This window comes from Poeciliopsis prolifica, unplaced genomic scaffold (assembly GCF_027474105.1).
Source record: "Poeciliopsis prolifica strain line A6 unplaced genomic scaffold, Auburn_PproV2 SCAFFOLD045, whole genome shotgun sequence".
NCBI classification, from domain to species: domain Eukaryota; kingdom Metazoa; phylum Chordata; class Actinopteri; order Cyprinodontiformes; family Poeciliidae; genus Poeciliopsis; species Poeciliopsis prolifica.
Genome location: NW_026562420.1, coordinates 4,171,097 through 4,183,884, shown reverse-complemented (window position 1 = coordinate 4,183,884; position 12,788 = coordinate 4,171,097). Strand labels below are relative to the sequence as shown.

Genomic DNA, 12,788 nt, shown 5'->3' with positions numbered 1-12,788 from the left:
TGGTGTCCTTGCCTAAATTTTTATATCTTTTCCAGGGTCTGCCTATTTTCATAACAAAGGCCTTTTTTAAATCTCTGGACTCAATAATCTTGCCCTTTGTCTGGGGGTTTAAAGCTCATAGAATATCAAAAACTCACTTACACAAACCGAGAAGGATGGGGAGGGCTGGGATTGCCCTGCTTCCAGCACTACTATTGGGCAGCGAATGCAAGGGCCCTGATGTATTGGCAGGAAGATGATACTCAGGAACTTCCTGCAAACTCTCCCCCCTGGGTGGCTATTGAAAGATAGCCACCCAGGGGGGAAGATCTAGTGTTACAAATAGCTCTCTCTCGGCACTTCTTTTCTTGACGCCAACATCTCCAACAAATAATGGAATAAATAATATGGTTTTAAATTGTTTGAAAATATGGAAACAAATTAAGATATACTGCAACCTACCAGAGACCTCAGTTCATGCCCCAATGTACCGTAACCATGCTTTTCCCCCCATCGCTGTCGGATGTATCATTTAAAAATTGGAGAATAAAAGGCCTAATTACGCTGAAAGATTTGTATATTAACATAAAGTTCGCCTCATTTGCAATGCTGAAGAGCTGTTTTTCTCTTCCGGGTGCGGATTTTTTTAGATACCTGCAAATTAGAAATTATGTTCAAACTAACATCCCGAATTTTGTTCTCTCCCGGAAGAAAATAAGATCTGTAAAATACTGTTGGGCTCCCCAGAATCAAAAAAAATAATTTCAAGCTTTGTTGACATCTTTGCAGAGCAAATCAATTTTACTACAGACTCCTTAAGGGCTGCATGGGAGGAAGAGCTGGGATTGCAGATTGGGAGTGAGGTCTGGGAGAAGGGTCTTGGGAGGATCCAGTCATGTTCTATCAACGTACGACATCAGCTAATTCAGTTCAAGGTGTTTCATAGACTCCACTACTCTAAAATGAAATTGCACAGAATATTCCCCTCAATATCTCCAAAATGTGATAGATGTAGGTCCGCTGATGGCTCCCTGGCACATCTGTTCTGGTCATGTCCCAGGCTCCTGCAATATTGGAAAAAACCTGGATATTTTTAATTTGTTTTCTGAAGTGTATGGATGCTCGTTGGTTCCAGATGCCCAGATTGCATTGTTTGGATATTCTCCCTCACTTAAGAACTGCGGCATCTCTATGCAAATGACTGTGATGTATGGAATGGTAACGGCTAAGAAAGTAATATTAGGATTGTGGAAAACCGACAAGATTCCTCAGTTTAAAGTGTGGTTAAGTGATTTTACTGGGATCCTCCATTTGGAGAAATTACGGTATGATGCTTTAGGATCCACTAATAAGTTCTGCCGCATTTGGCAGTCGTTCCTGGACCATCTTTCTCGATCTCAGAGTGACCCCCAACTCGCTCAGTCCCTCAATATGCCACCTGTGCCTCTATAGACTGGTTGTAACACCCGGAAGTGTAAATAGTAATCAGTGCACTGTATCCAGTTATCTAGATAATTGTCTCGACCTGTTCGTATCTTAATTTATTTTACTTTTGGTTATTGTATGTTTTTATTTGTACTGTTTTGTTGGTAACAGTATATCTCTCTCACATAGTAATCTGTTAAATGTGTGTGTGTTTCATACTCTTGTGCATGGTTTCTGTATGTTGTATTTTGAAAACTCAATAAACATATATATAAAAAAAAAAAAAAACAGGACTTAAAACCGTATTTTAACAAAATAAAGAAGGATTCAAATGGCAGGGCTCCTAAACATGTTTACCATCTCGCTATACACAAGGGTGATAGACGAACAGACTGATCCTCCCTTGAGCTATGTTACTAAAATAGCTAAAAAGCTTTATAACTGATGAGGACAATTTAGCAGCTGAGTCACAACACACTCTCTAAAATCCCATCTGGCTAAGAGTTGGGAGGAAGGTACTGCTAGGATGAAAGGTGATGTTAATGATTTTAGATTACCTCGGAGAAGATGATGGAAAAGCAAGAGGATGTGACATAAAGAAGAGAACAGATGAGCCTGAATTAGAAAAGCACAGATTAAGTTCAGCATCTACTGTCTGAGAAGAAGAAAGAGAACGCCCATTGAATAGTTGAGATGAGTAAAGTCTTTGGGGGAGAAAGATGGTCATTACCATTATCATTGCTATAGTTCATCAGCATGCCACAAAAGACAGCCAAGAGTCTTTCTTTTTCCGGATCAGTATTTTGGGAGAGGAACTTAATGTGTTCAGCTACTATCTGAGCCCCTCCTGCCAGGTGTACTGCATTCCTGCCCTCATCTGAAAAACAAGAAAGGCCAGGACAGAAATCAGCCATAAAGCAGAGAACAAACAACCACAGCTAATAGCTTACATTAAAGTCACAACAAAATCCAAAACAGGCAGTAGTCACAGTATGGATAAATATAAGCTAAGAGTTAAGTTTAACTTTCTGCTTGATGATGCCGAGTAAATTCAATTTGGGTTTATTCAGAAATTCAACAAAACAAATTCCAACAGGCTGTATGGTGCCATATTATTCACCTTATTCTGAGCCCCCATGAGGCATTGCGTGATTTATGGCGCGATTTCCGCCGCAAACCGGAACCGCCATTTCTTTACAAGTTAGCAACTCGCTAACCGGCTTTCCACAGAGGTTTCGGTCATGAAATATGTGGGAGCTCCAGCTATCACAGCTTAAATGAGGCAATATTGTTTTACCGCTACCTGTAGCTGTTGAGGGGTGAGACAGTGACTTGAGAAGAAATGACTGCAAATAACCCCCTCTAGCATATTTAACTACTTCACTGACTCGGCTGCTGCAGATGCAGGTTTTCTTGAGTTGTTTTTTGTCCACACAATGAAATGATCATACATAAAACATTTTGGGTTCTCTGTTCAAGTTTAGAATTTTTAGCCAAATTCTTTTTGTTTCCTCATCTGTTGGTAAGCGATGAAAACTACCGCTTATCACAAATACACTGCCTTTTTGTTTTGGGAGCATGTTCCAGACACATTGCTGCTGCAGTCACAAACTAAACTTGGTCAGATTATTAGAGTACAGCTACGAACAGCACAACAGTTACCCAAGCTCCACAAGGACATCGTACCCTTTCCAGTGGCAAGTTGCTCTCTATAACAGGTTAATGTGTGACTCGGTTTGGTTCTAGTCCAGTGGGGAGATTCTTCGTATTACGGTCTGGAGCACAGCAGCTGCCGTCATTTTTCCGTTGATATGCAGCGTCATTCTGCAACAGGGAACCTCGAGGTTCTGTTTGTGATGGACTAAATAAACTCAGACATTTTATTTTGTCTTATAAAAAAATATTGCTGGCCCAAACAAAGACTCTGATCATGAACTTTATTATCTTTTAAAATAAAATGAAAAATAAAATTCACATCACACCAAGCTAATATTATGGAGTTCCGGTGTTTTACACTGTCGGTGCAAAAAAGCAGCTCGGATCTCTGGCCAGCTTCTCTGCTTTTATCTTTAAAATTGAGTTCTTCAGAGGAGCAATGCTGCCAAGTCACTATCATTCCATTACAAAACTTAATAATCATGCTCCTGTTGCTCTCCGTGATTAAACTCATTATTACGATCCTCTGTACTGAGCAGCTCTCTGATTGACGGTGTATCCATAAACAAGTTTCACTAAATATTGTATTACAACCGAAAAGAGAGATGTAACCATCATCGGTGTAGATTAGCAAAAAACTACAGATTACAAAGAAATACTTCCACTTCCGGTGGGCGCCGGAAGCAAGACCCATGATTGTTTCCCCAGTAAGCCTCCCAGGAATAACATGGATAGCACAATCAAGCAACTATGTTGCCTTCAGTTGCTATGCAGAATACTTCTAATATGACTTCAAATGAAAGTTGATTTTGTAATTTATTTCCTTTAAATTAGGGCCGAGTGATTTATCGAGTGTACTCAATTTATCACAATATTTTTAATTTACGATAGTTAAAATGGCTATATCACAACCATCAAGTATAAATTGTTGTTCAAATAATAAACCGTCAGCGTCAAATTCACTGTAAGTATGGTTTGTCCGACACCCTATGAATTCATCACTAGTCGCCCCTTCCCCTTCCAATAAACATGTTGACAGCCAGAGTTTGAGGCGAGCCAAGAATGAGACGGTAAATGAAGAGGAATCAGATGAACTAGTCTAGTTTCGAAGAGAAACAGCGCTGGATTAATGAAATGTTATAAATGAGATGAGACGTTAGAAAACTGTTTCCACAAAAGGTTGTACCACAAATGTACAAATGTAAACCCCCCAAAATCAGACTATTCTTTTACATGCCATTCATAGTCACGCTGCCGCAGTAGAACTAGTCCGTAAAAGTGAAACCTGGACATGTAGGTATGATTCATTTAGTGCTATGCAATGGCACTAAAGAACTACTCATTCTTTTTTCTCGCTCTTTGTTGGCTTTGCTCTACACGTAGGCTCGTTGCCACAGCAACAACAACAACGCAATTTTATAGCTGTGTCCGAATTAAAAGCCTCATCCTTCGAAGCATCAGTCTATGTAGACCGGGTCCTTCCAAGGTCGTGAAGAAACTAAAACTGAAAGAGAAAAGCTGCGAACAGGTCTAACCTTTTGTTTGCTTGTTTTTTTTCTATTGCATCAAAATGGCAATACAATGTATAGAATGGGGAAAATGAAAATGCCAGGGGTTATGAGGAATAAAAACAAAGTATAATACAAGGAGCACAAACAGAGATGAGACAGTGTTTCAGGAAATACAGTTAAAGAATTTTAGGGCTTCAAGAGTCTTTACAGCTTTTTTGATTGGCAGAGGTCTGTATAGTTACTGCATAGTGTTGGAATTAAGATAAAAACAGATAGAGGCTTTTTGCCAGAAAATTTGCATTCATGAATACGAAGTTTAACTAAAATTAACAGTTACATAAAATTGATTATTAGCAGGACAGAGATCGAAAAAACCAAAAAGTACATATATGTATAAAAATGAAAAATTGAGGATATGAGATTGCAGTAGCAATGCCAGTAGAGATGTCAGCTACTATCTGAGCCCCTCCTGCCCCTGAGCCCCTCCTCAGGGGCAGAAGGGGCCTGTCAGAGATGTGGACAACTTACGGTCTTTTCTCTTGTTATCCGATCTGTGCATGATCATGATAAGTATTCCTGCCCGCTTGACAGTGGGGAGGAATACCTTGCTTAAGACAGAGGTTAGTCTCGTCTTACTGCATTAACCTAATTTTGAGCTCCGATGAGTGCCGATAAGTTGTCTTTTTAGCCGCTTAACCTCACACCCAGCTCAGCTAGGTTGGTGGTGTCAACTGAAGATGGTGGTGTCAACCGTTCCCGGTTCTGCTGGTACTGCTCAGCAACAGAACCATGTGACTTACTTCACTGTCCTTCCTTTTCAAATAGCTGCTTTCGACCAAAAAAGGTCGAAGTTAACGCCCGCTCTCCAGGTAAACTCAACCGACGTTCCTGGTCGCCACAGCCATTCTCCTGACTCTCCGGTTATAATTGGTTACATAATGCCCAAAACATTCTGACATGACTGTAGTTCTAACATTCTGCTCATCCTTCTGTAGTAACTCAGAGTTCCACCATCATTGTAGTTTTTTCTTGCCAACTCAGCCCTTCTCTGTACAGGTTAGAACAGTAATTCTAACCTTCTACAGCCATCATAGTAGTTCTATAGGGGAACTAAGTCCTCTGCCAACTGTCGTGTGTGTGAGAGACAGAGGTGGAGAAAGAATTATATCTTTGTGAGACACCCAGTCAGTTTTTGTGAAAAAAAAAGCAGTCCGAACAATTCCTTCCTGTTCAGGAACAGTGAGACGTATTCGAAAACTATTTGAAGCATACAAGAGTGCCATTTTGCGTCTCTGATAGTACCGCGATTCATATCTGTACCTAACTCACAATAATAGCAGCAATGAGAAAGAGATATTTTGCGCTGAGCTCTGAAATTTTTGAGAAAAGGATGAACTTGAATGGCTGGGAGCCTTAGGTTACCCTGTCATAATTTCGCTCTGAAGCACCTTGATAGAAAACAGTCAACTCAAGAAAAATTTCGAAGACATTTCACCACAGCAGGCATTCGGTGCGATGGCAAGTCTGTGGCTTCTCCTCTCAATTTCCCTTAGGATATGATGCTACAGCCTATTTTTCACACATCTAAAAGAGCTCTTAAGAAGTTGGGAATCTTCATTACTCCTGATTTGAAAGAGTTATTCTCATCAAACTACTCCCCCCCTAGTTCAGAACATTAAGAACAATCTGTTGAAATGGTCCACTTTACCTACATCACTTCTCGGAAGGGTTAATACAGTAAAAATTAATATTCTCCCTCGTTTAAACTACCCGTTTCAAAACCTTCCTAGCTACTTGTCCATTGCATTCTTTAAATCCCTTAATTCTCATACTTCCCGTTTTATTTGGAACAATAAGCATCAACAAATTAAGTTCTCCATCCATACTAAACCCAAGCAGTTGGGAGGTTTGTCTCTACCCAACATGCAGCTCTATCACTGGTCTCCCCAGCTTAAAAATATGTTAGACTGGTTTTCTAGTAGAAACAACTGTTTAGGCTGAGCCTTGAATCTTTATCATGCTATCCTAGAAGGAGAAGTCCTCTCCATTTTATCAATGACTTAGATCAAACTTTTCTATAGATCTCAGTATACCCCTCTGCGTCTCCAGAGAATGTCCCCCAAATGTTCTAATCTTTGCAGTAAATGTTTGAGGCACAGAGGTACTTTTTTTCCACATGACTCTGGTCATGTGGTTTTTTTACAGACCTTTTGGAAAAACATTTATTCTGTAACTGAAAAGGTTTTGGGTATTCACTTCTTCTCCCCCATGTTTTACCTTCTAAATGTTACCCCTAACCATTTGGATGCACATTCTAAATCTTTGTTTACAATTCTTCGATTTCTTGCTAAGAAGTGTATTTTGCTATGATGGACTTCACCATGCCTTTCTGCAGTAAATGTGTGAATTACAGATGTCTGTCATCTTACCTTTGGAAAAACTAACCACAAATCGGACACACTTTTGAAACTGGGGTCCTTTTGAGTCTTTTCTACTTAATCCCTAAGATTCTAGCGTTTTATTTTACTGCTCTATTTATTTTCCTTCTTTTCTCTTAATGGTTGTGAGGTGACATGGACTGGAGGAAGAAACTAACATCTTATTTCTTATTCATGTAGGGTGCTTTGTTAATGTTGTTTTGTTTTTTGCGTTTCTTTTGTGTGTATGTGTGTGGCAGTGTGAAGTAAAAATTGTGTTATTATTTCTTTTAAGAATTTTATTTTGTTTAGTTATTTAACACTAGAATCGTTCAGTCTGTTAAAACATGTAGGTCAAGGAGTCTGAAGAATCAGAACTTTTCTCCTTGGAAAAGTTCCAGTAGGCTGTCAGTGACTAAAATAAGGTGCCAAAGTTTGTGAACAGATAAGATAGTTTAGGTGAATACAGTAAGATGGAATAAGCCTTATGGTCGAACAAATTTCTCCATTGAATGTCAGAAGCTCAGAGTATGTACAAGGTCTTACAATGTTTTTGGTATGGAAAATTGTTCCATTAGCATCCTAATTTTTGGAAACTCTCATATTTTGAACAAGAAGATGTTTGTCAACTAAATTAACTGACCTTTCAGTAAGGAAGAGGTTGCATCCTGTCCACCCTGTGGCTACTGACTGTGCATTAAACCTGTTCAACTGGCTCTGGGCCAGGGAGTGACCATGTTGTGTGAAGAATCCTATATATTGTGAGAGCTTGCAGCTCCAAGTCAGAGCTGATTGTAGGTACAGCTGTCGTGCTGTGGTTGCTGTGTGTTCTCCGTTTGCAAACGACAGAGAAATAAAAGAATTTTGCTCTTGGCCATTTGCCAGAGTCTCAGGCCTGATCTGATCCACACAGATTAGATTTTTTATTTTTCCACATCAGCACATTTTTCCACATCTTTTGTTCTCTGTTTTGTAACCAATCTAAAATTATTATTAATAATAACAATAATTGTAGGTAAGGGTGCACCAATAAATTGTCCTAATTTTCTTTTTTGGGAAATTTTCTGATAGTATAATTTTCCAGTTTCCCATTCAGCCACAACAAGAAGATTTAGAGCTTGTTTTACCTTGACCCAGCTTAATCAACATGAGGCCCAATGTAAACATCACTCCTGCATATTGTAGGTTCAGTATTTGCAGATCTTTTTGAAACTTACCTGCAAATTATTCAGAGAAAATGTACTAATTCCTCACTTTTTTACATTATTTTTTATTGTTATATTTTTAAGGGGTTTTGTCAGCTACAGTGTCATTTACCTGACAGTTGCCAGATATGACAGTATGTCATGAGAGAGACAGGGAAGGCATGTTGTAAAGGTCATTGGGGCCGGACTGTGACGACCTCCATATATACAGGGCTCGTGCTTTTATCCTTGTCCCACTGTTGTGTCCCATTGTGTATTTTTATCATAGAGCGTATTTAAAAAATCTGTCAAAAAATGCAACATCGGAAATTTAAATATTTTGCCGCAATACTTCTTGGCACACTATTGGCCAGCATCTATTGGCCAGCATCTGCAAAGCAGCCAAACCAAGAGCAAAATGTGTTTTCCCTGCCGTTGATTGGAAGTACTCTCGAGAGTGGAGATAAGGAAGCTTCTTGGGAAGTGTTAAGACAGTTTCACTGTGTGTATGGCTGTATATTAATGTGTATTTGGTGTGTGAACTGTTAAAATATACAGTTGTGTTTTTAGAGGAAGACTCAAATATTTATTTCAGCTATTAGCAGGAAGCCGTCGTTCCTAACCAGAGGTCCACATTAATCTTTACTGCAGTAAACAAATTAGAAGATTCTTTCAATGCACTGTAGAATCTAGGTTTGCTTCTATGGTGCATTTAAATGCAGTTCAAGACATCATGGTTGGGAACAAGACATGTCAGCAGTGGTTCTCAACACTTTGTCAGGTCCTAGCAGATTGCAGAATACCAGAAATAAACTGCATCAAGTCTGATAGTTGTAATGAGAACATTGCTGGTAGAACGTGGATTAAATGAGAAAGTTCCTCAGAATGAACATCACGGAAGGGCTGCAAGCAGCCATTTTACCTGCAATCATATTATCAGATCAGCTGGAATCTGCGCACATTCTAAAAACATTAATTCCTCCTGATGTAGATGTAATCTTTGAATCTTTGAAAAATCAAGTAATACAAAGACAGACCAATGGAGTCAAAAATATCAGCCCAGATCCAGCACATCCTTTGTTGCCCAATTTCTGTAGCTTTTTGGCAGATGATTAAAAGAAACAATCATCTGAATCAGCATTTCCGAATCAAATGTAACTCCTACTTACGGCTGTCATAGCAGATGTTGCCAAGCGCTCGACCGGTTTGCAGTAAAACCTCCTGGTCTGTGGAGTTTAACAGCTGAACTAGAGGAGGGATGAGGCCAGCTTCCACACAAGGACTCCTCATGAACTCTGGAGAAAAGGAATCAGAATCCAATGACTAAACAGAAACAGAATTCTAATTCTGAGTTTATGTGACCGAACAGCACACATGGAAGGAGAAGCCAGAGATGATATACATGAATCCATTAACCTCAGAATAGCCATGAAAAGATGTACTGGAAGAGATTTTAGCTAATTCCCCAGTACAGGTAAGTGTAATAGTAACATTTCAAAGTGAAAATACAAGTTGATCAGGTCAGTTCATTTCAATTCAGTTTATTTTATATAGTTTCATAAAGAATTAAATATAAATAGTAATCTAATGTTTTTACATCAGACTAAAGAAAAAAACACAAGATGCATAAATGAATTGCATAAACAACCCATCAATTTTTATAAATTAAAATCTGAAAAAAGTGTGGTGTGCATTTTAATCAATGCAAATTTTAGAAATTTTATTTGTACAGCACATTTCAGCAGCAAGGCATTTTAAAATGCTTTTCATCATAAACACAAAAACGCAAAGTCATGCAACATATAATAGACAATACATTGTTACATATTACATTTCAAATACAATTCTAAACAGGTGCGTTATTAGTTGAGATTTAAAGGAAGTCAGGGTTTCCGCTGTTTTACAGTTTTCTGGAAGTTTGTTCCAAATTTTTGGTGCATAGATGCTTTTGGTTCTGGGGATGCAAAGCAGACCAGAACCAGAACACCTAAGAGGTCGGGAAGGTTGATACAACAACAGCAGATCTTTGATGTATTGTGGTGCTAAACCGTTCAGTGATTTATAAACTAACAACAGTATTTTAAAATCTATTCTTTGAGCTACAAGGAGCCAGTGGAGGGACTTTAAAACTAGGGTTAGGGTTAGGGGCTTTAATGGCTTTAATGTCTCTATGTTATGTCTCTATCTTCCTGGTTTTAGTGAGAACAGGAGCAGCAGCTTCTGGATCAGCTGCAGCTGGAGGATTGATTTGTTGGACAGGCCTGTGAAGACGCTGTTACAATAATCAATGAGACTAAAGATAAACGCATGAATGAGTTTCTCTAGATCTTGCTGAGACATTAGTCCTCTAATCCTGGAGATGTTCTTCTGGTGATAGAAGGCCGACCTTCTAACTGTCTATGTGGCTCTGAAGGTTCGAGTCTGAGGTGACGGGCCTGATCGCTAGTTTTTAGTTGTAATAACCGAAGCTGTGCATTGATTCAAGATCATTCCTCTTTAGGTCCAAAAATGACTTCAGTTTTGTTTCTGTTCAGCTGGAGAAAGTTTTGGCACATCCACACATTTATCTGTTCTAAGCATTGATCAGTGATTGAATGGGTTCAGAGCCACCTGGTGACATCGTAATGTAGAGCTGAGTATCATCTGCATAGTTATGGTAGCTAATATTTCCTGTTATCACCTGAGCTAGTGGGAAAATTTAAATATTGAATAAGAGGGGTCCTAGGATTGAACCTTGGGGTACCCCATGTGTGACCTTTGACCTCTTTGATGAGAAGTTTCCAATTGAAACAAAGAAATCCCTGTTCTTTAAGTAAGATTCAAACCAGTCGAGCACCGAACCGGAGAGTCCAACCCAACTTTCCAGTCGATTCAGTAAAATGTCAAAAGCTGCACTGAGGTCCAACAGAACCAGCACTGTGGTTCTCCCACAGTCTGTATTTATATGGATATCATTGAATACTTTTATGAGGGCAGTCTCCGTGCTGAGCGCAAAAAACAGATTGGAAGGAGTCAAAATAGTTGGTCATCATGAGGAAACTAATTGTTTGCACACAGTTTTTTCAATAACTTTGCTGATGAATGGGAGGTCAGAGGTCAGCCTGTAATTCTGCAGTAGTGATTTGTCCAGATTGTTCTATTTTAGCAGTGGTTTGATAACTGCTGTTTTCAAAGCCTGGGGGAAAACACTTGATGTAAGCGATGAGTTACTATTTGGATCAGATCAGTAACAATAACAGGCAGGATTTCTTCAAGAAATGTGTGGGAAGGACATCCAGACAGCAGGAGCTTGAACTTAATTGACTTATAATTTCTTCTAGGATTTTATAATTAAATAGTTGAAAGTGGGTCATTTTTCCTGTATTTGTTTTGTTTAGGTACAGCAATAATTAATCCTCTGATTTTTTGAATTTTCTCTGAAAAGAAGTTGGAAAGCTTGTTCCATCAGCATTAGATTGAATTCAGATGGTAACATCATGGGAGGGTTTGTGAGTCTGTCAACTGTTGCAAATAAAGCTCCAGCATTGTTTATGACATCTGCAAAAAAAAAGCCTCCCTTCCATGTTTTAGTGTTGCGTGATAGTTACATAGTCTTTCTTTATAGATGTCATTATGAACGTGAAGTTGAGTTTTACGCCATTTTGGTTCTGCCCTGCGACAGAGTTGTCTTGCAGATCGAACTGTTTGTGCATTTTTCTGTGGAGATTTCTTCCTACCAGAAACAACCTTTCGTTTAATTGGGGCAATGGAATCAATGATATATGAAACTTCAGACTGAAAATCATCTACCAACTTATCTACATCATTACAGTTTAAGGGTGAGGAGGAAGAGTAGATTTGATTAAATGTTTCTGCTGTGTTTTCTGTGAAGGAACATTTTGTGACAGCAGCTGTTTGTCCAAGTTGGTCAAAGAATAAACAACTTTCATAGATAACAGCAAAGTGATCCGACAGGGCGACATCAGTTACAGAGACATTGGAAATATTCACACCCTTACTGATAACCAGGTCCAGTGTGTGAGTGTGTGTTGCTTGTTTGACATGTTGTGTTAAAAAATTTTCTAAAATATTAGAGAGCTTTTTTGCCCCTCTGTCTTTGGGTTTGTTCACATGAATGTTGAAATCACCAACAATTATTAAACAATCATAATCAATGCATATGAGAGATAGAAGATCATTCAAGTCAGTTAAGAAATTTTCCACTTATGTTGGACTTTTGTATAAAGTTAGTGTCAAAGTTTGTTTGTAGCCTTTAACTTGAATTCCAAGACACTCAAGAGGTGAAATGACCCAAAGAGATTTTTCTACAACTTATGGTTTTCTTAAATATAAAAGCCACTCCTCCTTTTTTATGTTCTCTATTCTCACTTAAAAAATTGTAGTTTGGAGGTGCTGATTCAATTAGTTCGATTCGGTCATTACCGTCATTCAACCATGTTTCTGTCAGAAAACATATTATACTCAGTGATGAAATCATTAATTAATAGAACTTTAGTGATCTGTGCATATCCTACCTCAGGATATACAAATGCACACTTGATTACCTGCAGCTCTTCTGACCTATGACTACTATGCTCTTTGTTTCTATTAATGTGCAAAGTAGCTCAAACTCAGAC

At 38.7% G+C, this 12,788-nt stretch overlaps 1 protein-coding gene across 2 annotated transcripts in view; it reads right to left on the bottom strand.

The window, feature by feature from the left end:
• Positions 1–12,788, bottom strand: part of rap1gds1 (RAP1, GTP-GDP dissociation stimulator 1) — a 42,952-nt gene that overhangs the window by 22,558 nt on the left and 7,606 nt on the right. Inside the window, exons 4-5 of one of the 2 annotated variants that reach the window (XM_055056376.1) lie at positions 9,342–9,467; positions 2,135–2,281 (exon numbers count right to left, since the gene is read on the bottom strand). In XM_055056376.1, coding sequence (XP_054912351.1) covers positions 2,135–2,281; positions 9,342–9,467 — 273 coding nt within the window. The remainder of the gene's footprint in view (positions 1–2,134; positions 2,282–9,341; positions 9,468–12,788) is intronic. The other variant, XM_055056377.1, reaches the window with a different exon arrangement.